Consider the following 24,854-nt stretch of genomic DNA (forward strand, 5'->3'; position numbering starts at 1 on the left):
AAGGTTTGGGAGCATGACACAGTAGCGCCATACATTCCCAGCCTGAGCCCCAACTCTGAAAGGAAGTTCTATGGCCTGGCATTGGTGACCCATATTCCTAGTTGAGCCTCGGGAGAGTGGGGCAGTCAGGCGGAGTGAGGGCTGATGAGGGCGTGTCAGCAGGTTGCACAGTAACACCACCATACCGATTGACGGTGTGCTGATCACAGTGCTACAGCAGGAATAGAAAACTAATTTATTAATCTTTTCTCTTTTTTTCTTTTTGCTATGTACAAGTTTAATGGAGAAATCTTGTCTGAAACAATTAAAAAGAACAGGGTTCATGTCTCATTTCCCTTTTTTAGATTTCTAACATTCAACAGTTAACAGAAGTAGGTACCCAACCCAGCTACACAGCTTATTTTCAGTCATGCGTCTTGTCCGAGAAATGCGATCAGGCAAGGCAGAGAGGAGGGGGTGGGACAGGTGCCTCGCTGACCCCTGGTCTTAGTCATTACAAAAATACACTTTCGAAAGTGACAGCGCAGAGATGGCGCCTTTGACAAAATGCATGCCACAGAGAGAGAAAGAGAGAGCAGGAGGATGGAGACATGTAACAAAAGTCCACAAACACCATTGCACTGCCATACCAAACATGTCAACCCCATGTGGGGACATATCCTGGTTCTGTCCCAATGAAATCCCAGTTATAAACAAATCAAAGTTGTAAACCAGAAACAAGAGCCTGGTTTCACCTATAGGTATCGCAAATTGTATACAAATATTCAGAACATACTCACAGGGAAGTAAGAACTGAGATGGAGTGAGGTATTAGTATTCTGAACTGGATCACTGCAGACAGCTGGTAGAGGGTTGCATTTTTTAACATTCCCCACAAAATAAAAGAAGACCAGCAATTCTTCCTGCATGTAAAAACTAGTATGTCAGAGAGAAAAGTAGCAGCCCACTTCCTGATTGCTAGCTTATTACATGCGGGGAGATTGTGACATTTGTTTATTTATCTATCAACTATATTTAAATACCATTCAATCAACAAGTTATCTAGGTGACTTACAACAAACATAAAGCAATAAAGTAAACTCTAAATGCTAAAATATAAAGCAGAGAATAAAATCAGTATAACATGGGGTGCATTAAAAACATGACCCCCAAATAGTGTCTGAAGTGGTCAAGTCCAAAATTCTATCTCCATTCTGCATCATGTGCAGGCAGGTTCTAAGTATAATTGAATCTAGCGGGACTTACTTCTGAGAAATTATGTTTTGGGCTGGGCTGTAAAAATGGTGAAATATTATTACACAAAGCAATTCTGAGGGCTATTTCTAAGAAACCCTGGACTTCGATGGTGAGGGACCGAGGGTTGGATGACTGATCAAGGGGGCACGGGAGAGAAGACGGAATGGGGCTGGCGTCTTTGGCTGTGGCAGATCTGAAACCAATTCACAACATGTTGGTGGGACGAGAAAATAAAACAACCCAGAGGAAGTCCATCCATCTAGATCTCGTTTTGCTCCTTCGCATCATTGGTCAAGTCATCGTACTCGACAGATCGTGGGGACATCCCGAGGTACTGCTTCAGGAATTCGCTGAACCTCTTCTGGTTGTGCCACTTCCTGGCTGACTTCCGGACACCAATGAAGCCCCCGAATCGTTTCTGGAGCTCTTGCACCTCAGGCTCTGCTAGCTGCCCATAACTGAACGGTGCACTCAGGAAATCGCCCATCCTCTTGGGGATCTCGAGCTGGCCTTGCAAGGCCCCAAGCGGGGCTTGGCTTCCATGGCTGGTGCTGTCTTCTGCCTCCGACTTACGGATGAGACTGCTCGTTTTGGAAACCCGCTTCTCGTCTTCCGCCTTGCTGAGGTCCACCACTCTGGTCAGGTCTCCAAGATGTTTAAGGTTGCCTCTGCCACCCTGGAGGCCTCCGTCCCATATCTCCAAGGGCCGCTTAGCTTCATCTTCCAGGCTGTCGAGGCCTAGTGGCAAAGACACCTTCCCACTGGTAGCTTTGCTGCAGAGGCCCCAGGTGGCACTGGAAAACAGCTTCCCCTCACACTCCATGACACAGATCTGTAGGGCGGGAGCAACAACAGTTATTGTGGACTTTCATTTCAGGAGAAGGCTGCGAAGGCAAAATGAATCATTGTTCCCTTTGTCAAGGAAAAAGTAGGAAAGGGCTGTTAGTGCTCTTTCGGTATTCCAGCTGCTGCAGGCTATTTTAAAATTAATTTCTTTCTCTCCCCCCAACAGGCCTGCCCTTTAAACTAGTGGTTTAAGAAGAAAAGAGACTCCAAACCCTGGGTTTCAGAATCCATGGATGTGACGCTGGTGAGGACTACAGCAGGCTAGTCCCTACCACCATTGCTTCTCCATGTTCCTGGAATTCTCACTCAGAATTCTGTACGCTCCGATGGCTTTCTGCCTCTTCCTTCAGACCACACAATGCCATTAAGATCAGGTAATCCCTGGTTCACATTTTGCCTCCGCCATAAACTCACTAGGTGGCCTTAGCAAGCAAGCCCTCTCTCACAATTAGACAATACACAAGAGGCTTGTTTAATACTAGATATAACAACAACAATTTGTAGTAACTTCCAGATCAGATTACTGTTGTATGTGGGTCTCCCTTTGAAGAGTGAATAGAAAGTGTGGTTAATTCAGAATATAGTCGTATCCCATGTCAGTCTTACTTAGAGTATACCCATTTAAATGAATGGGACTTCATTTAGACTAATGTTGGATACAACCCATGGCTGCTCAGTTGCTAACTGGGACTACTGGGAGCACATTTTGGCAATCCTTATTGAGCAGCCGTTAAGACAGGTCTCCCTCTGAGTGTTTGAGAATGTTGCCATATAAAGGAATGTGTGTAAGTAGATAAGAAGAGCGTGCTGGAAACTTCTTGCTTTCTGTGTGTACGTGCTTTAACCATAGTAACCTCTGTAAGCCTGCCAATATCTGATTGGCTGAGCTCTGTGGTGCAGCAAGAAATTACAAAGTATATAACTTACTGCTTATCTGTACCAGGGTGTGGACCTCCTGGTGGTGTGTGAGACCCACCCATACTAGTATGCTCTGCTCAGAATCTGCTTAATAGAGTCTTATAGTGTCAGAAGACCCCCGGCCTTCTGTGGTTCTTGGGATGGTCTGAAAACTTTCCTCCTCATTATACAGTGGCACTGGCCTCTGGTCCATTTCATGGCCCAATTCAAAGTGCTGGCATTGGCCTTTTTAGCTCTTTATGAATAAAGTATGGTAGGTGGCGGCTGGGGGGAGAGCCTTTTTGGTGGTGGTACCCAGGGCCATCCCTAGGATAAATAGCACCCTGGGCGACAAGCACCTTTGGTGCCCCCCTCCGTCAGTTTTGCAGAGCTACCCAGAGGATTTATGGAGCTTGGTGCAGGTGTGATGTCCATCAAGAATGACGTTGCTCAAAACCTTGATCTGTCAGCCACCGTGCTACAGTTTGCACAAACCAGAGTTCGAAAAGCCACATTCTAAGCAGTTGCGGTGCACTATGCAACACAGCAGAACTATCACAGGTTTTACTTATAATATTTTTCGTTTTGTAGCAGTTCCTATCTTTCGGTAAGCATTCTTTATTTTAGAACATCTGTTATTTTTACTTTTAAAAATAATAAAGAAAAGTTAGAAATAAAAAAGGTATCCAGCTGACCTCTTACGGCTTACAGCTTAATTTTATTATGATTGATATAGTGCTTAGAGTCTTTAGTATTTGAAGCGCAATGTGCTCGGTAACGTCGCCCCAGAGTAAAGTTGTGCTCCACTGATATTTACCTACTGCAGATGACATCAAAGTGGAAATAGAAAAAAGAAATATACTTTAAAGCTAACTGAAGGAAGGTCATTTTTGTAGTTAGTACACAAACAACCCGTAGAACCTTGAAAGAAAGCTTACATACATTTGCTTTTTGCCACCTGAGCTCACTGCAGAGAGTACATTAAAAAACACAACTACTGAGTTCAGCTTGGTGCCCCCTCAGCTCTGCCCCCCCCGCTCAGCTTGCCACCCACCCCCTCAGCGTGCTGCCCGGGTGACTGCCCTGCTCACCCACCTCTAAGGCTGGCGCTGGTGGGACCCCATCTGTGAGAGGCTCTCTCCAGCTGGCCTGTTGTCAGTCTTTTGAAGCCTGATGAATACCCTCTATTTCCCTAGGCCTTTTAAGAATCTGTAATCCTAAGTGGATTGTTTTTTTCTGCTGCTTTTACCTGCTGTTTTAAATTTTTGTCTGTTTAATTGTGTTTTTATTGTACATAAGCTACCCTGGTAAATTTTATTTAAAGGGCAGGATAAAAGACTATTAAATTTGAAACATGGAAAGCCTTCCTCACATTTCACCTTTTTTGAGTGAAATAATAATAATTTATTTGTATTTATTGATTTGATTTCTATGTATTTATTTGATGCATTAATAATAATAATAATAAATTCAATTTAATTCTTCTATTATGACTGTGCAGTTCAAAATTTTTATTTAAAAAGCACTGCCAGTTATAGATTTATATTCTTTGCCCCATTTTTCCTCTGGAAAAATTCTGGTGAGCACCTGTGTTGCCACCTGGAGACAGTTGCAAGAGGCCTGTCTATTGTGTGAAAAATTTTGCTTAGAAGACCCAGAAAACTTCAGTACTCATAAGTTCAAGATTCATGCTTTGTCCTTCTTTGAGTAAGGCTCTGCAAAATAAATGAGGAAGCTATATGTTTGTAGGGCTGATTTTAAAGGGTAAAACACGCCTGCACCCACACAGAGCTTGCGTAGAATTTAAAGACGGCTACAGTTGCCATTAGAAAGGCTAGCATGATTGAAAAGTGAACGGGTTAGCAATCTGAGCATGAGGAAAGTGGGGTTCATCATCACTCCTGGCTTTTAATGGCCTCTTGCCGTGAATTCAATTCCTTTTGAATGAAAGAGAAAGGGAAGTGCCAGCCACGGTTACCATCTCACAATTGGCTTCTGACAGAAGTCATTGACCCAGCGAAGTGCCTGTTTTGTGATCCATTATCTTTAGGGTGAGAAGATATGAACAGGGAAAGCTGAGGGGCAAAAAGCACCCTCCTTGTTGCCAGCTAAAGAATTATAATAGGCCTGATTTTTTTGATCTGGAGTACAAGATAAGTGGCTCCTCTTTGCTGAATGTCGGAAACTTAGGGTTTCATCCTGAGTGTCCCAAGTTATCCAGAACCAGACTTCGCCCACTCTGCTTCTGGAATTGCACAAAAGAAGTTTGGCAGCATGTGTGCACATGTGTCGTATCCTATGGTCTTCCTGCCAGGGCCACCCTGGAGCTGAAGGAGAGCTTGTTAGAGAAGGAGGAAGCTCCAGTCGCTGGTCCTCGTGCTCGTGAGGCTCAGCGGCAGTGGGAGGATCCTGATAGCTCTTCCAAGACCACCACTTGGAGCAATGCCCCGCTTGAGGGGGCTGTGGCACTGGAAGAACAAAAGCACCTGGATTGGCCCCATCCAACTCCTCCAAGACCACCAAGATCACCCCCAGGACCCCTGGAACAAAGGCGGCAGTGTGTCTGGACAGATGCTCAGAGCTGGAACGCAGTGTCCATCCGGCAGCATGTCAAATATCCTTGGCCTGTACTTGTGAGGAGGACGCATGCTCTGGATTCAGGCTCTAATGACAAGCCAGGAAGGGCTGGGGCAACAACGCGCCTTATAAAGCTGCTCAGTTGGAGCCTAGCCCTTGCTGAAGCAACAGTGCCTTGACTGTGCTCTCTGCTGGACAGTTTCCTATGCGAACTGGACCTTATTCATCCTTGAGCCATGAGACTGCTCCTGGTAAGCCTGGAACTGATCTTCATGGGAGGGATGGCAGAATTGGACCGTGTGTGTGTGTGTGAAATCTGCTGTGCCGAAGGCTGGTTGGACTTTGGGGATAGGTACTTCTGTACCCTGGTAATACCTGTTCAATCTGTACGTATGCAGATAGGCAGCTGATTACAAAGACACCAGGAGTCTCTAGTACTCTTGTCCTTCCAGAAGAAGAATTCTTCCCACTCCTCAAAGGAAAAGGAGCGCAACCACGACAGGAGCCCCTCATCCATGTGTCCCAGCAGCACTAGGCTGCAGAAGTGGTTCATAGCAACATTTGCATTCATTGCCACCCATATTACGGGGTGCAGTTTCTCAAGGCCCAGGCAGAACTCTAGCCATGGCCATCACGTTGCAGCCCAGCCTATCATTTCCTTGCTCTTGGCCAGCCCTTCTCATGGCAACTGTGATGTGAGGCTGGCTCTAAAGTAGAAAAACTGCTACTTCAAAGGATGAGGTGGCCTTTGAAAAAAGGAAGGACAGTGGCATAGGTGCCCTGCTGGTCGCTTGACTGCAAACAATCAACGCCGACTGATAAATGGCCAAAACTTGCTAGAAGTACAGGCCACTCCTGCAGGACAGGATGGAGGCGAAGCAAGACCAATGTTCTGCCTAGGCATGTGCATGTGCAAGTGTGTGTGTGTGTGTGTGTGTGTGTGTGTGTAGCAGGAGAGGAAAACAGAAAAGAAGGGGGGAAAGAAAGAAAAAAGTATCTCAAGTTTTTGCAGCTGGCAAAATCCATTGGAAGCTGCCTTGTACTGAGTCAGACCCTGGTCCCTGTACCTCAGCATCACTACTTGGAACGGCAGCCACGCTCCAAAGGCTAAGCCAGACGCTGTCCTAGCTCTGTTGCCAGAGATTCTTTGCACCGGAGGCGCCAGGGATTAAACCTGGGAGCACCTGCCTGCAGTGCACAGTATGCGCTCTGCGCCTTGCTTTTGTGTTGGGGGTGTGCTACTTCTTTGGAAGTAGCTGACATCTTGGGAATTAGCAACACCTGCTTGTATGTCTGCTTCCTCCTGTCCAACACATATATTTGTAAATAAACAGCACTACTCCTTACAAGGAAATGGACCCTGTAAAGCGGGAGCCCCCAATCGTTTTAGGTAAGGGGGCACATTTGGAATGTTGAAAGTGTTGTTGGTGCTCTCACAAAATGGCTACCACAGGGGCTTTCCCATTCATAAAATGGGCGCCATATGTTGGGCATGGCCAGTCACAAAACACCCATTTCTCCAAAGGCAAACTGATGAGGCTAAAAGAACAGTAACATGTCCAAGAAGCGAAGTCCAAGACAGAGGTCGGAGCTCCAAAACACAAAACCACTCTTTTGAACCGAAATAAAGAACATAAGAAGAGCCCTGAGGCTGGGTCAGGCCAAAGGTCCATCCAGTCCAGCATTCTCTTCACACAGTGGCCAACCAGATGTTGACCAGGAAACCACAAGTGGGGCATGAGTGCAACAGCACCCTCCCGCCCATGTTCCCCAGCAACTTGTGCAAATGGGCTCACTGCCACTGGTACTGGAGGTAGCACATAGCCATCAGGACTAGTAGCCACTGATAGCCTTCTCCTCCAGGAATTTTGTCTAACCCCTTTTAAAGCCATCCAAATTGGTGGCCACCACTATGTTTTGTGGAAGTGAATTCTATTGCTTAGCTCTGCACTTTTATCTGCCCTGAATCTCCCACAATCAGCTTCATGGAAGGACCCCACTGGGTTCTAGCATTGTGAGAGAGCGAGAAAAATGTCTCCCTATCCACATTCTCCACTCCATGCATAATTTTGTGCACCTCTATCCTGTCTCCCCTGACCCTCCTGTTTTCCAAGCTAGACAATCCCAGCTGTTTCCTCATAGGGGAGTTGCTCCAGCCCCTTGATCCTTTTAGCTGCTTTTAGCGGTGCTGGCCACTTTAAAAGAGGCGGTAATCAGACTACTTGATCACTTGATTAATATGGACCTGAGCATGCTCCGGGAGAGAGCGCAGGACAGGAAGGTCTGGCGTGCTATTGTCCATGGGGTCACGAAGAGTCGGACACGACTGAATGACTGAACAACAAATCAGACCATTCCTGAAAAAGGCTAACCTGGACCCGGAGGATGTTAACAATTATAGGCCAGTGGCCAATATCCCCTTCTTGGGCAAGGTGCTTGAGCGGGTGGTTGCAGGACAGCTCCAGGCACTGTTGAATGAAACGGATTATCTAGATCCATTTCAGTCGGGCTTCAGGCCTGGTTTTGGAACGGAAACTGCCTTGATCACCCTGTGGGATGACCTCTGCTGGGAGAGGGACAGGGGGAGTGCGACCCTGTTGATTCTCCTGGACCACTCAGCGGCTTTCGATACCATCGACCATGGTATCCTTCTGGATAGGTTGTCTGGGTTGGGAGTTGGAGGCACCACACTGCAGTGGTTCCGCTCCTACTTGGATGGCCGACTCCAGAAGGTGGTGCTGGGGGATTATTGCTCTGTGCCATGGCAATTGTGCCATGGGGTTCCACAGGGCTCTATTCTATCCCCCATGCTGTTTAACATCTACATGAAACCGCTGGGGGAGGTTATCCGGAGGTGTGGGCTGAGGTGCCATCAATATGCAGATGACACCCAGCTCTACCTCTCTTTCTCATCAAAACCAGGTGAGGCAGTGGCTGTTCTGAATCAGGGCCTGGGCACGGTAATGGACTGGATGAGGGCCAATAAATTGAAACTCAATCCAGACAAGACGGAGGTACTGTTACTGGGTGGTTCGTCTGCCCGGCTAGGTGATATTCAACCTGTTCTGGAGGGGGTTGCACTCCCCCTAAAGGATCAGGTTCGTAGTTTGGGGGTGCTCCTGGATCCAGAACTGTCACTTGAGGCACAGGTGAACTCAGTGGCACGGAGCAGTTTTTATCAGCTTAGGCTGGTGTACCGACTACGCCCTTATCTGGTCAGAGATAGCCTAGCTACAGTTCTCCATGCTCTGAGAACTTCTCGTCTGGATTACTGCAATGCGTTATACGTGGGGCTGCCTTTGAAAACGGTCCAGAAACTTCAGCTGGTCTAAAATAGGGCAGCAAGATTGTTAACAGGGACTGGCCTGCGAGCTCATATTACGCCAGTACTTTTCCAGCTGCACTGGCTGCCAGTCCATTTCCAGGCCCAATTCAAAGTGTTGGTATTAACATTCAAAGCCCTGAACGGCTTGGGGCCAGGTTATCTGAAGGATCGCCTCCTCCTGTATGTGCCTGCCCGGACCTTAAGATCATCCTCAGCGGCCCTTCTCCGTGAGCCCCTGCCAAAGGAAGTGAGGCGGGTGGCTACTAGGAGGAGGGCTTCTGCTGTGGCCCCCCAGCTGTGGAATGAGCTCCCTAGTGAGGTTCGCCTGGTACCTACCTTGTATTCCTTTCGGCGCCAGGTGAAGACTTTTTTATTTTCCCAGGCATTTTAGCATTTTAGCTTTCTAGACTTTTAGCTTTGCTGTTTTAAATCTGTATTTTAAATTCCTGCACTGCTGCTAGGTTTTATTGTGGTTGTATTGTTATTTTGTGGTTTTAATGTTCTATATATTTTATATTGTTTTATTGTGTGCTGTTTGGTTTTAATTTTTATGAACCACCCAGAGAGCTTTGGCTATTGGGCGGTATAGAAATGAAATAAATAAATAAAATAAAATAAATAGCTGCTCTTTTCTGCACCTCCTCCAGCTCTACAATATCCTTTTTTAAGTGCGGTGACCAGAACTGCACATAGTATTCCAAGTGTGATCGCACCATCAATTTGTATAAAAATGGCACTGGGGGCAGCCCTTCACTTTGCAGCATGTCAGCATCTCCATTTAATAATAATAATAATAATAATAAGAAGAAGAAGAAGAAAATGTTAAGAAATAAAATAAAAAACTGAGGGAGCCCGGGAGCCTGATGAGTAAATGGCTGCCCATGAGCACTTAATTGGAGACCCTGGTTGTAAAGACTGCCTCTGGAAGTTCCATCCACTTCAGGAAGTCAGGGGAATGATTCAGTCTGTTTTCCTGGATTATCTTTTGTTTGAGGTAGGCTTTCAGAATTGCAGAGAGATGGTTGCCCCAGGAAGTCAGCATCTCTGCAGCTGCCTTCCTATAGCGAGATCCATCTAGCTCATGCATCCTCCCCATAATTTCCAGATGACCATCACCTGGACCAACTGGACCAGAAGTGACCAGATGTCTCTCCCTGTCCCCCTCACCCCCGGAATGGCTGTGACACCTCATATCTCTTGGGCGTAGCCGTGTTGGGCAGTGTGCAGAAGGCCTGTTCTTTCTGCAGTGCCCTTGGAGGGAGATTCAAGGTGGAGCCCTTTACGGCCAAAATTCGTCATCTCTCTGACATGAGGAGGCCGTGCGGCACAGCACGGAAAAGAGAGGCTATCCAAATGAATCTTAATGACCTGTCCACTGCATTTTCTAATTGTACTGGAGAGATCTTGCCAACGACATGCACAGACTGGCCCAGCCAGCTGCAGTTGGGATCGTTCATTCATTCATTCATTCATTCATTCATTCATTCATTCATTCATTCCAGCCTTCAGGCTGTCCAAGCTGTGACAGTTGGAGGTGGAAAAATCAGTCACTCAAGGTCACAAATGTAAGATTGTATTTTTTTTATAGTTTTGAGGCAAAAAATAATAATAATCCTAACCACATATTTTATTGAAGGGGTGTGAGCTGGCAGTGATGAGCCAGAAAAGGGTTTTGGGGTCATGGTTGATAGCCCAATGAAAATGTCAACCCATTGTATGGCTGGCAGCTGTGAAAAAGGTAAATTCTTTGCTAAGGACTATTAGGAAAGGATCAGAAATAAAATTGCCAATATTTCAATGCCCTTACAAAATATATTATGTGGCCACACTTGGAATCATTGTGTACAGTCCTTTTTGCCACACCTTTTTTTTTTTTTAAGGATATTGTAGAGCTGGAAAAGATGCAGGAAAATATCAGGCAGCAGGAGCAATTCCCCTATGAGGAAAGGTTGCAATATTTGGGGCTTTTAGAGGACAGGAGGGCCTGGCGTGCTATGGTCCATGGGGTCACGATGAGTCGGACACGACTGAACGACTGAACAGCACAAGTTTATAAGAAAGGGTGAGTATGAGGATGTGATAGAGGTGTATAAAATTATGCATGGTGTGGAGAAAATAAATGGGAATAGCCCAGTGGAGGCTGGTCGTGCCGATGTCAGTGGGGTGGTGAATCCTCTCCAGGTGTCAGTCAGAACTGCTAAGCACCTTGGAGAGCTCCTTTAGAGTTCTGACTGGTTCTGACTGAAACCTGGAGCAGGTTCACCTCCCCACTGACATCGGAGCCACCAGCCTCCACTGAAGTATTACCCTCCCCCCCCCCCCCATATTTAGATCTCGGGAGCACCCAATGAAATTGATGGGCAGGAGATTCAGGAGAGGCCAAAGGAAATACTTCTCCACGCAACACATACTTTATGGAGCTGGTTGCCACAAATTGTGGGGGCAGCTTTAAAAGGGAATTAGACAAATTCCCTTTTTAAAATTCCCTCATGGCGGAGAAATTGACAAATGGCTATTAATGATGATAGCTAAATGGGATCTCCGTGATCAGAGGCAGTGTACCTTTGGAACCAGTTTCTGGGAGGGGTGGGGGACAATAACAGGAGTCAGCTTTTGCCTTTAAGCTCTGCTTTATTTATTCATTCATTTTATGCAATTAATTAAATTGATTTGATTTCTATCCTGCCTTTCCACCCAAAAGTGGCACTCAGGGTTTCTTGAAGGGTCCTGGGCCATGTTTCCATGACAATGGAAGGAGAAGCTAATGGAGGCCCACCAGATTTTTTGAAAGGAATCGGCTTTGCTGTGAGCAGGGCTCCAGGAGCAGATTCTCCGGACCAGTAAAAAACGCTTCACAGAACATACTTCCGGGTGGGGATTGGAGTGAAGTCATCTGACTGGCAGGGGCTGCTCAACCAATAAGAGAGACTTCCCCCGCCTGCTCTCTCCCCCCTTTCTCCTATCCCCTGAAAGCCCCGATGCACCTGCATTTCAGGAGCATGCCTCACTGAGCACAATGGCAGTTACTTCTGAGTAGACACACATATACTTGTGCTGGGAAAGATGGGAGAGAACACAAAGATGGAAACCAGCCCCCATTTTAATCTGCAGGATGTCACTGACCACAGTGGGAGTTACTTCTGGGGAGACACTAATGGGTTTGTGGTAAGAAAGAGACGGAAACCAGCCCCCATTTTAACACACAAGATCTCTATAAGGAAGCTTTATATAACTATAAGGAGTTATATCATCTATCTATCTATCTATCTATCTATCTATCTATCTATCTATCTATCTCCTATCTAAATATATCCTTTATATATCCTACAAGGAGTTACTTCCTAAGGCAATGGATTGTCCCTATCTTCAAAAACGGCAAAAAGGAGTTACCTGGGAACTACAGACCAGTCAGTCTGACATCAATCCCTGGGAAAATTCTGGAGCAGATTATCAAGCAATCCATCTGGAAGCACCTTGAAAACAATGCAGTGAATGCACTCGAAGCCAACACAGATTTGTCAAGAACAAATCCTGCCAGACTAATCTGATCTCAGTTTTTGATCAGGTAACCTCGCTTGTGGACTGTGGGAATGCTGTGGACATAATATACTTCGACTTCAGCAAAGCTTTCGACAAAGTGCCCCATGATATCCTGATGAGCAAACTAGCTCGAAGTGGGCTAGATGAAACAACGATCCGGTGGATCCACAGTTGGCTACAGAATCGGACTCAAAGAGTGCTTATCAATGGGACCTTCTCAAGCTGGGGAGAGGTAACGAGCGGGGTACCGCAGGGCTCAGTCCTGGGCCCAGTGCTCTTCAACATTTTTATTAATGACTTGGAGGAGGAGGTGCAAGGAATGCTGATCAGATTTGCAGATGACACCAAATTGGGCGGGATAGCTAATACTTTGGAAGACAGAAACAAAATTCAAAGGGATCTTGATAGACTGGAGGACTGGGCAAAAAACTACAGAATGAAATTTAATAGGGATAAATGCCAAGTTCCGCATCTAGGAAAAAGAAACCAAATGCACAGTCACAAGATGGGGGATACGTTGCTCAACAACACTACAAGTGAGAAGGATCTTGGAATTGTGGTAGATCACAAGCTGAATATGAGCCAACAATGGGTGTTGGCTGCAAAAAAGGCAAATGCTCTTTTGGGCTGCATTAATAGAAGCATCGCTTCCAAATCCCATGAAGTACTAGTTCCCCTCTACTCAGCACTGGTTAGGCCTCATCTGGAGTACTGCATCCAGTTCTGGGCACCACATTTTAAGAAGGATGCAGACAAACTGGAGAGGGTTCAGAGGAGGGCAACAAGGATGATCAGGGGACTGGAAGCAAAGCCCTATGAAGAGAGCCTGAAAGCACTGGGCATGTTTAGCCTTGAGAACTGAAGACTGAGGGGAGATAGGATAGCGCTCTCCAAGTCCTTGAAAGGTTGTCACGGAGAGGAAGGCCAGGATCTCTTCTTGATCATCTCAGAGTGCAGGACACAGAATGGCGTAGTGGGCTACACACGATAGGCTACACAAATATCTACGTAAATATAATTTGCATAGCCTATCGCGTGAAAACAGGGATGCAAATGGCGTAGTGGATGCCATTTGCATTCGGACTTAGCACAGCGATACGGCATGGCAATGGCAGCCAGCCATATTGCCAGCGCTGCGGAGCCAGCAGCCGGCTCTGCAGGATCACCGTGGAGCAGAGCCAGCCTGGATGGATTCCGGGGGTAGGGACGGATCGCCTCCCCCTCCCGCGGACCCCCACAGCCGGAACGGGGTAAGTGATCTGCCCACCCCTACTGGAAACAGGATGCTGGACTTAGTGGACCATTGGTCTAATCCAGCAGGGCTCTCCTTACACTCCTAGCCTTGTGCTTCCATTTGCTGCTTTATAGAGGAGGGAGGGAAGTGGCTGTCATCAAATAAGCTCATTCTGCAAGCAGTGACAGGTGCAAGTTGGTCCTGCCTGAATGTGTTTCCGAGGCGGCTCAGTTGGCGATATGACCTTGATAAATGCACGTAGACCCTGCCGTGATCTAACTTTTGGGTTCCGCTCAACGAGAAACTGAGTAAAGTAGGAAAGGGGTGGGAAATCAATACTCATCAAAAGGGAAGGAGCAAGACAATAAGGGAGAGAGAAAGAGAGAGAAAAATCTCTCACAAAAGTGTCACCATTGATCAAGAGAGGAAGAAGAAAAAGTGTAATAAAGAGAATGGTATTTACCTCTTTCTTTTGTGTTTCTGCTCTGCTCTTTAGCAACTGGCTCTCCAGCTAGGAAGGAGACTGGACTCTGTTCAACATGCTTTGAAGCACAGCAAGAAATCCAGCAGAAAGCCGGCCCTGCCATAAGGCAGCATGAGACAACTGCCTCAGGTAGCAGACTGCGCGGGGGGCAGCAGGTGCTGGGGGGGGAGCAGCCTGAGCCCCCAGCCATTCATCTCTGTTTGAGAATGGAGCTGTTCTGGAACTGGCCTGCTACCCTCGGGTGCAGTAGAAGACGGTGTCTGGCCGCCAGTTTCGAATCCAATTGCCAGTCCAGTCGCCTTCTCTGGGTGAAATGCGGGTGGGAGCGATGCTATCTCTGCCTCAGGCAGCAAAATATCTTTGGCCAGCTCTGGTCCTGAGGCACATCTGCAAGCTGCTGAACCACCTTTTCCATCCCAGCCCTTCTTGCCTTCCTCCATCTATTGCAACCTTCTCAAACATGGTGCCTTCAGAGGTGTTGGACAAACACTCACATCATATAATACATTATATTACAGGGACTTAAGTTGTTACCGATGACGCATGAAACTGCCTTCTCCTGGGTTTGACCCTTAGTTTGTTTAGCTCCGTACTGCCTACTCCACTGGAGGGTGGTGGCTCCGGTGTCAGTGGGGCGGTGAATCCACTCTGGGTTTCAGTCAGAACCAGTCAGAACTCTCAAGGAGCTCTCCATGGTGCTTCTGACTGGTTCTGACTGAAACCCGGAGCGATTCACTGCCCCACTGACACCGAAGCCAACAGCCTCCACTGGCCTACTACTCGGACCTCGTAGCAGCTCGGGGAGGGGGAGTCTTCCTCAGCCCTGCCCCTTCAGAGCTTTTCAACCAAACCTGGGACCTTTTGCATGCAAAACAGGTGCTCTGTGGGCCCTCCTGAAAGAAGCAAATTCAAGCGATTGGACATGTTTGAACCGGACTGCAGAACAGACCGTGCTGCATTGCAGCATTGATATATGAAGCTTGCACTGAGCCAGACTCTTGGTCCACCTAGCCCAGTATTGTTGACACTGACTGGCAGCAACGGCTCTCCAGGGTTTCAGCCAGGAGTTTTTCCAGCCCTACTTGGAGATGCTGCCAGGGATCAAACCTGGAACCTTCTGCATGCAAAGCATTTGCTCTGCCACTGAGCCACGGCTCTCTTAGGAATCTCTCCTGGTATCTAAGACCCTTTTAACTGCAGATACCAATGCAGGGTTATGGAGCCTCAGGCCCAGAGGCCACATCTGACCCGGTTGAAGCTTCCCAGATGCCCCTGCCCTCTCCCCTTAGCCTTGCCCCCTTTCCCCCAACTGACAATCACTTCACGCTTTCCCGGTTTTTGTGCAGCTCTCCTCCACGCTTAGTTGCTGGCAAGAAGAGCTTCCAACTAAAACAGGCTGGTATTTGGGGGATATTGGCCCCACCAATTTTGTCTTGGCCCCACCCACCACTGGGATGTTGTGGGAGGGGCCCTGAGAGCTTCTCCAAAATTGAATTTTCCCCTCGGGCTGAAAGAGGTTTGAATGAGGCTATGAGGCCAATAGCAGAGAAGGGCAACTAAAATGATCAAGGGCTGGAGCGTCTCCCCTAGGAGGGAAGGTTACAGGGGCTGGGACTGTTTGGCTTGGAGAAAAGGCGAGTAAAGGGGAGATATGCTAGAGGTGCACAAAATTATGCAGGGTGTGGAGAATGTGGAGAGGGAGACATTTTTCTCCCTCTCTAAAAATTCTAGAACCCTGTGGGGCGATCCCATGAAGCGGATTGGTGGGAGATTCGGGACAGACAAAAGGGAGGACTTCTTCACACAGAACGTAATTAAACTATGGAATTCGCTACCACAGGATGTAGTGATGGCCACCAATTTGGATGGCTTTAAAAGGGGGTTGGACACATTTCTGGAGGAGAAGGCTGTCAGTGGCTACTAGTCTTGATGGCTACGTGCTACCTCCAGTGCCACAGGCAGTGAGCCTATGTGCACCAGTTCCTGGGGAACATGGGCGGGAGGGTGCTGTTGAACTCCTGTCCTGCTTGTGGGTTCCTGGTCGAGTGCTCGTTGGCCACTGTGTGAACAGAATGCTGGACTAGATGAACTCTTGGTCTGATCCAGCAGCGCTCTTCTTACATTCTTATGTTCCCACAGAATCTGCAAGTTATGTTTTTTTTTCCTACTTAAATCACAGGCAAGAGCATGTCAAGTGCACAAGCTAGCTAGCCATCTTGGGCTACTCACAAGAAGGTTGAAGTCATCCTGGTGGCTGTACAAATGCCTGTGGCAGTTCAGGCAGTCCCTCCGGCAGTCGCTGAGTGCGTAGGCGAGCAGGCAGAAGGACAAGATGCTCCTCAGTAGGATCATGGTATCGCTCCTAAAAAGCTACAAAAGAAATAGGAGACAGATCACTTCTTTATTTTATTTTTATTTTATTTATTGTTAACCTTTCTATAACACCTTATTTACTAAAAAGCCATTAGGTTATGGCAACAGCAATTTAGAACAATAGAACTGTAGAAGAATAAAAATAAGATTATGGGCACAATCCTATGCATGTTTAGACAGAAAAAAGGCCTACAACTCCCAGCATTTCCCCAGCCAGCAAAGCCTTTTCTCTGCCTAAACATGCATAGGATTGTGCCCTAAGAGAGCAATCCTGTGGGCCCTAGACAGAGTCTGGGGGGTGGGGGCGTAGGATACTTTGGATTTCTGGATCCAAGGTTGGAGGCAGTGCTCTGACCTCAGACCCAGGAGTCCGAGCTCCCCTCCCCCTTCCCCTCCCCGCCAGCAAGGAGAGAACCTGCAGGCTGCTTCTCAGAGATCACGAAGGCGATTCTTAAGCGGCACAGAGGCGATCCTTGAATGGCACAGGTGAGTGGCTGTTCATGATGTCATTGGCGGCGAGAGATGCAGATTTTCTAAACTGAGTTTGTGTTGGCAGTTAAGCAATATAGCTTCATCTTGCTACAGAAGTTGTCTCTCCCACTGCATGATTAACACGCCTTTTGTGAGAAGAGCTATTATCGCTTATTATTTATATAGTGCCAGTGGGGTAAAGGGTAACACAAGCACAAGAGACAAGTTCTGTCCCAAGGAGTTTACAGTCTATTTTGTAGGAGAGAACAAATTGCTTAGGGGGTTCTAACATGGAATTAAAGAAACTCATGGAAGAGAGACCTATTAGGGGCTATTCGTCATGAACCTCCATGTTCAGAGGCAGGATACCTCTAAATACAAAGTTAAAAAAATAATAATATTTATTTATAGTTATATCCTGCCTTTGTGCTTCTTGCAAGGAACCCAAGGCAGCTTACACGGTTCTCCTTCTCTCCAGTTTATCCTCACGACAACCTGTGAGGTAGGCTAGGTTGAGAGTTAGGCTGGGGAGCAAGCAGCAGGAGAGGGCTGTGTAGATGTCATGTCCTAACTGTGGGCCATGCCAGTTCCAGGTTTTGGAGGGCCTTGGGCAAGGCCCCCTCCCTAGTTCCCCTGCCTCAGTGAGCCCACCTTCTCACCACCATGGTTGCCAGCTGCCCTTGCTCCTGAACTGCTTTCTCATCGTGGCTGCCACTCGCTTGCTTGCCAGGCAGAGAGCCAGGGAGCATCTCCTGCTCCTCCTTCTCACCACCACCCTTGTCTGGCCCAGAGACAGGTGAACAAGGAGGCTGCACTCGGGAAGAGGAGGAGCAAGTCCAGGGGGTTCCTGTGAGGGCCTCTGCTGGGGTGTGGACCCTTGGCAGGTGCCCAACCATGCCTACCCTTGACAACAGTCCTGCCTGTGGGCTTCCCAGAGGCATCTGGTTGTTGCTGGTCTAGTTGGTTCTTTGTTTTGATCCATTAGGGCATTTTGGCCTAACCCATTAGGGAGTGGGACGGAGAGGGCCGGTACCTCATTCCTCCATGACTCACCCCTTTTAAGTGGTTTTCCAGCAGTTCTGTCGTTATAGGTCCCAGTTTCTCCACACATGTTTTTGCCTCTTGGTTGGCAACAGCTGGCAATTCCTTTTAAGGGGCAAAATTTGTCCCAGAGGCTGTGGTTGGTCACCCCAAAGTCAAGCCAGAACCAGGGGTGTCAAACCTCTTTCAGCCTGAGCACCAATTCAAATTTGGAGAAACTTGGGCGGCGGAATATTCCAGTGGTAGGATGGGGCAGAAATACCCCCAAAATAACCTCCCCCCCCATATTTTAGCTTACAGCTTTTCCTGCCAGGAACTAAGGCTTAGGAGAGGCATTTCAGCCTTTTAGAACCATGGAAACAGCAGGAAACCACCAAACAATTACAGATATGATTACAGATAGGCTGGGTTCTGAGGACGGATTTGAGGGCCAGGAGAGGTGTCAGTAGGGTCATTAACACGAAGGATTGGCAGCCGTGGAGACTGGTGGCTCCGATGTCAGTGGGACAGTGAATCCGCTCTGGGTTTCAGTCAGAATCAGTCATCAGAACTCAAAAGGAACTACCCAAGGTGCTGAACCCATTTTGGGACAGGGTTCGGCACTTTGGATAGCCCCTTTAGAGTTCTGACGGCTTCTGACTGAAACCAGAGTGGATTCTCTGCTCCACTGAAACAGAAGCCGCCCTCCTGCGCTGACTGGCAGGCAGATCATGAAAAAACTAAATGGCAGTGGAGGAACCTTTAGCCGTTGCACAGAAAGACCTGTAGCTGGAAGTGATGTGAGTGTGGAAGACGCTGGCTCGGCCTGCCTCTCTTGCCCAAATCGCCCGCTTCGCTGTTTGGTGTGACAATCCAGGAAGAAACCTGAGGTGCGGTTTACTCATTAACTAAGCCCAGGAGGATCATCCAGGCAGCTGATCCTCGAGGCCGGTCACAGTGCTGAGTTATGCCGAGTAGTGTCAGCTGGTGGCTCTGATGTCAGTGGGGCGATGAATCCACTCCGGGTTTCAGCTAGAACTCTAAAGGAGCTCTCCAAGAGTTCTGGCTGGTTCTGTCTGAAACCTGGAGTGGAGCCACCAGCCTCCACTGATGCTGAGCACAATTTGCCTCCCTCTCTCTGCCTCTCCCGTGAAATCCCTGATCTGCAGCTCATTCCACGCAGGGAGAGGCAGCTCCTGACCAGCTTGGTGGCCGGCTGACAGATGGCCTGGAGAATTACACTTCCTGGCTCGAGAGGAGTTCAGCTTCTCTGACGCATGCGGGCTTGCCCACCTTGCTGCCAAGGGACTGCTGTAAGCGTCGTGTAATGCTGACGTGCTTCGGGAAGCAGCACCACGTGCTCCTTCCCAAGGACGACAAAGGATCAGAAGGCCATTTTCTCCCTCAGCATAGCGGAGACTGTGCATTTTGGTACGGATACCTGGTGGCTGACATTTCCAAAGGGAAGTGGCTTTCCAAAGAAATTGAGGCACCTGCATAGTCAAATAGTCAGTGGAGTCCAGTGGTGAAGCTGCACCTGGACTGCGCAGAGCTGAATTATATAGCGTTGGAGGGATCTTGGGGGTCATCTAGTCCTTCCCCTGTTCAATGCAGGGTCTGCAGTAGATGGTCTGCAGCTACAGCATCCCTGACAGACAGCTGCCCATCCTCTGCTTAAACACTTCCAGTGAAGGAGAGCCCACCACGAGTGTCAGCTCCAAGGGTCAGCATGGCTGGGCACCTGCCAAGGGCCCACACCCCATCATGGGCCCACTGGCAAGAGTCTCCTGGCATTGCTGCTCCTCTTCCCATTGCAACCCGCTTGTTCACTTTCCTCTCGCTCAGGCCCGGGGAATGGGGAGGAGGAGGAGGAGCTGGGGACCATGGCGGTGAGGAGGTGGGCTCACTGAGTGAGGGGGGGCCATGGAGGGGCTCTTACCCAAGGGCCCTCCAGAAGCTGGACCAGGGCTGCCACCACTTCCTGTGGCACTGCTGAACAGCTCTCACTGCTAGGAAGTTTCTGCGAACATTTCTAAGTTTCTCCTTCACAGTCAGCTCTGAAACACGGGTTACTAGCCTCCTGGGCTAGGACAAAAAAGAAGAGAGAGAGAGAGAGAGAGAGAGAGAGAGAGAGAGACTTCTACCAAGCAGGTTGGCAGAAGAGGGATCAGTCACTGCTCCCCCTCCACCAACTCACTGCATTTCCTTGCTGGCTGTGGAGGAAGAGATTTTCCTTCCTCCTTGGCTGGTATGGAAACCAAGCAGGGTGGTGGAGAGAGGAATAGGAAACCATCTCCCCACTCCCCCGTGCCAGTCTGCTCACTCGCCTGCATGGAATTTCTGGTTGCCTCTGGTGACCAGGTGAGTTATTAAATGCAAGGCTGCCCCAGGCAGCCCAGTGGAAATGGGTCAGTGGTCTATAACAGTGGGCCGTGGTCTACCTTTTGGCAGCTACTCCAAATTTTCTACACCAGCCCTCGCCAACCTGGTGCCCTCCAGATGTGTCAGATGACTACTCCCATCATTCCCAGTCATCTGGGAATGATGGGAGCTGGCTGGGAGTGCTTGGGGCTGCAGTCCAACCCATCTGGAGGGCACCAGGTTGAGGAAGGCTGTTCTACACAACCCAGATAATTGCCAGCCGTACCAGAGGGCAGGTGGCCTGCAGAAAGTTGCTCCCACAGGAAACAGCATGAGAGGACTCACAACTTAACTTAAGGCATGAAGCCATCATGCCACATGCTGCAGGGGAAGGCAGACAAAGCCCCCTCAGGCCAGGGTCACTCTCAGATCCTTTCATCCAGGCATGCTGTTTCCACACTGGCCAGCCAGATGCTACCTCTGGAAGTCGCTGGCAGAGCAAGGCAGGAAAGTGCCGGCCCCTGTTGCTGGAGCACCAATTGCTGGAGGATTATCCAAGGGAGGCGTAGCTCAGTGGGTAGAGCCCCCGCTTTGCATGCAGTAGGTCTCAGGTTCGATCCCTGGCAGCATCTCCAGGTAGGGCTGGAAAAATCCCCGCCTGAAACCTTGGGGAGCCTTTGCTGCTGCCAGTCAGCGTTGACAATACTGGGCTAGATGGACCCAGGGTCTGACTCAGTATAAGGCCGCTACCTAACAGCTGCAGGCAGCCTCTAAACAGAGAACTTCCACAGAGTAGAACTTCCTCCACAGACTTCTCTTCCAGGAGAGCATTTGGCTGGATCCACACAAGAGTCCAACTAGTCCAGGCGTTCTGTTCACGACGGTGGCCGGCCACTTGCTTCCAGGATGCCCAGAAGCAGGCCTGAACTTTTCACTTGTTTGCCTCTCACAACCGGCACTGAGAGGGAGACCACCTCTCAGTATGGCGGTTCCATGAACCCACCACGGGCCACGGCTAAGAAATATCTACCTGGCCTCCTGCATCCAGTTATACCTCATGGAAGCCACAAGACAGGGAAAACCCATGATGAAACAGTCTGAAGAAATCTTGGATATAAGGGCAGAAATAGGGTGAGGAGAGGTTTGGGGAGTGCATCTTGGGCTGTGTGAGTGAGCCACCCTGACTCCGCCAGCTGTGACTGGGGAAGAGCTAAGCTCAGGAGTAGAGCACTTGCAGAATGTCCCAAGTTCAATCCCTGGCATCTCCAGTCGAGTTAAAAAGGGTCAGGTACCCGGGGATTGCAGAGACCCTTTTCTGCCTAAGAGGAGAGAGGCCACACGCACGCACGCATGCACACACACGGCACCTTACATGCTCAGCGTAAGCCTTTCCATCAATAATTATTTGCATTGTACACAATGGGTGCAACCCAACATATGTAGCTGTATTTGGAATTTGATCATGAGTTGTGGGTGCTCTCACAAAATGGCTGCCATGGGGGAAGCCTGCCAGTTCATAGCTGCCATCATGGGCCTGGCCAATTGCAAAACACTCATTTTGCAGAAGGCAAACTGATGAGGCTAAAAAAAAGAGTAGCCTACCCAAGAACCTAAGTACAAAGCAGAGATCTGAGGTAGGGATGTACGAAAGTCACTTACCTTTTCGCGGATTCTGTTCATGGGGGGGGGGGAGGTGATCCGGTCCTCCCCCCCAGAATCCTCGATGGCCAGCTCTGCTCCGTGGCGGCTCCGCGGAGCAGCTGGCCAGGCAGCCAGGGCTGTCTGCAGCTGGATTTCCGGCCGCGGACTCGCTGATGCGGATGCAAATGGCGGCTGCCATAGCGGCCACCATTTGCATCCAGCCAGGGAGCTGTGATAGGCTACGTAAGAATTTACGTAGCCTATCACGAATAACCCCCCCCAAGAAACCACGCAGCATACGCAAATGGCGGTCATTTCTGTTCCCTATTTTTTGCCGATTTATCTTACGTAAATATTTACGTAAGATAAAACGGCGAATAAAAGGGGAACGCAAATAGCGTAGTGGACACTATTTGCGTTCCTTTATTTTTTGCCGTTCTAGCCTATGTAAATATTTACATAGGCTAGAACGGTGAAAAATAGAGGAATGCAAATAGCATCCACTATGCTATTTGCGTTCCCCTTTTTTCGCCGTTTTATCTTACGTAAATATTTACGTAAGATAAATCGGCGAAAAATAGGGAACGCAAATGGCAGCCGCCGTAGCCACCGCCATTTGCGTATGCTGTGTGTTTGTTTGGTTTTTTGGGGTTAGCTGTGATAGGCTACATAATTCTTACATAGCCTATCACAGCTGCAAGGACGGTAATGGCGGCGGCAGCAGCCCTGCCACGGCCAGCCAGGAGACCAGCCGCTGGAGCCGCCGCCGCTGCTGCCGGAACCGGCGCCGGAACCGCCGCTGGAACCGCAGCCGAATCCGCCACATCTGCCCCAGGTAAGTGCCGTCCCAGGGGGATTCCACGGGGCGGGGGGCAGGAGGCCATTCTGCCATGGATTCCGGGCGGATTCTGGATTTCTGGATTTTCCGGAAATTCCGGATTTCTTTAGAATCTGGCCTCACTGGAATCCGTGGCGGAATTCTCTGCCATCCCTAGTCTGAGGTCCAAAACACAAAACCACTCTTTTGACCCGAATAAAGATGGTGCTGGAGAAGACTCTTACGAGTCCCCTGGACTGCAAGGTGGTCAAATCAGTCAGTCCTAAAGGAAATCAACCCTGACTGCTCATTGGAAGGACAGATACTGAAGCTGAAGCTCAAATGTTTTGGCCACCAAATGCGAAGAGAAAACTCTCTGGAAAAGACCCTGATGCTGGGAAAGACTGAGGGCAAAAGGAGAAGGGGACGGCAGAGGATGAGATGGCCGGATAGCATCACCGATGCAATGAACATGAACTTGAGCACACTCCGGGAGAGAGCGGAGGACAGGAAGGCCTGGCGTGCTATGGTCCATGGGGTCACGAAGAGTCGGACACGACTGAACGACTGAACAACAACAAAAGATGGCACTGGAGGGCAGTGCTTTTGCTTAGCAGCAAGCCTCTCAGTTAAAAAAAAGTTTTAATAAAAAATATTAAGAAATAAAATAAAAATCAGAAGGGGCAGAAAGCCTGTCGGGCACCAGAGAGGCACCTTGTTGGAGAAGCCAGCGATATCGGGCTAGGTGCACGTAGGGCCATTTATTTCAATGGCATGAAGTGGGCATGTCTGCTGCCGGAGTGCCGCATGCACCCATTCCTTTTCATCATCTCCGAAACGATGCTGCTCATTCTTAGGCGCAGCCTCCTCACAATCATCCGTGTGAGTGCCAGAAGGCGAGAGACAAATTAGGGTAAAAATGGCTCACTGCTGATTAGGAGCACTCCCCCGACCCTAACCCCCCTTGACCTCTGCTTCTTTCCCCCTCTTAAGAAACAGCACAATGACTTAATCATGCCATGAAAGAATCACTAAAGCATCTGTTTGGCCAGCATGCAATAGCTGACGTCTGTATTTGGGGATTAATGAACAGCTTGATTAGGATGGCAGCAGCAGGTGACTGGCAGATGATAATGTGGACCAGAGTGCGGGAAGCGCCCTTCGCTTGGGATACATGGAGTTGGGGACCTGTGTGAGCAGAAGAGTCCCACATGCAGTGAGCAATCAAAGAAGGGAGCGCGTGACTGAAGCATTTATTGTTCCGTCAGTCACTGCAGTGGTAATTTGGCCAGACCCGGGAGATGATGAGGCATCGGGAGCTGCCCCCATCATGAGCTCAATGCAAGACCGCGCTAAGGCCATGTTCTCTGAGCCCTTAGGAGCTGTTAGTCTGATACGCCAGGCGACGGGAGGAAAGGTCAACAGGGATGTTGCGCCGCTTGTAGCAGAGATCGCTCAGGGTGGAAATGAACAGGAGACGCTTGGCAGAAAGCAGGAGGAGGATCCTCACACCCGTCTTGCAGTGCGGAGCAGGCCGCTCCGTTGCATGTCAGTGCACGTCCGATGTGGTGCACTCGGTGCAAGTTGGACGGGCCAGGTGGCTTCTGGCCTCCATCTAGTGGAGAACAGAGCCTGTCAAAACGGACTCCGTGGCCTCTGGCATTTCCTGTTCAAAGACAGGGACACTTTGGTAGCACCCCTTTCCTCGTCACAAGGATGACTGCCTCACACTCTTACCTTATGATACATTTCCTGGCTGCTGAATACTGAGCATGTCCATGCTCTCTGCAAGTGTTTGTCCTCCTCTGGCTTCCCAGCATGTGAGTGAGCTGCTTCCCTTTTTAAAACCTTTGCTGAGGACCAGAACAACAGACACTGCTTTGAGTCTGTGCCTAGCCACAACATCATTTTTGTTCCTGTTTTGTCTAGAGCAGCTGTAGCACCCTTGATTCAGATACAGACCCTAGCAAGGGAGGAGGTGTAGAGAGTCTTTTAAGATCTGGATTGGGGGCCCTGTGCCTACTCTAGAGTA

The 24,854-nt window shown here is 49.0% G+C and overlaps 1 protein-coding gene across 3 annotated transcripts in view; it reads right to left on the reverse strand.

The window, feature by feature from the left end:
- Positions 1–214: 214 nt before the first annotated feature.
- Positions 215–24,854, reverse strand: part of PNOC (prepronociceptin) — a 52,797-nt gene continuing 28,157 nt past the window's right edge. Inside the window, exons 1-3 of one of the 3 annotated variants that reach the window (XM_084833102.1) lie at positions 17,635–17,766; positions 16,369–16,509; positions 215–2,068 (exon numbers count right to left, since the gene is read on the reverse strand). In XM_084833102.1, coding sequence (XP_084689228.1) covers positions 1,496–2,068; positions 16,369–16,491 — 696 coding nt within the window. In that variant the 5' untranslated portion in view covers positions 16,492–16,509; positions 17,635–17,766 and the 3' untranslated portion in view covers positions 215–1,495. Of the gene's footprint in view, positions 2,069–2,294; positions 2,495–16,368; positions 16,510–17,634; positions 17,767–24,854 lie in introns of those variants that run through there. The other 2 variants (XM_084833095.1, XM_084833112.1) reach the window with 2 other exon arrangements.

This window comes from Heloderma suspectum, chromosome 1 (assembly GCF_057233095.1).
Source record: "Heloderma suspectum isolate Gila_16-S chromosome 1, 16-S_ref, whole genome shotgun sequence".
Lineage (NCBI taxonomy): Eukaryota > Metazoa > Chordata > Lepidosauria > Squamata > Helodermatidae > Heloderma > Heloderma suspectum.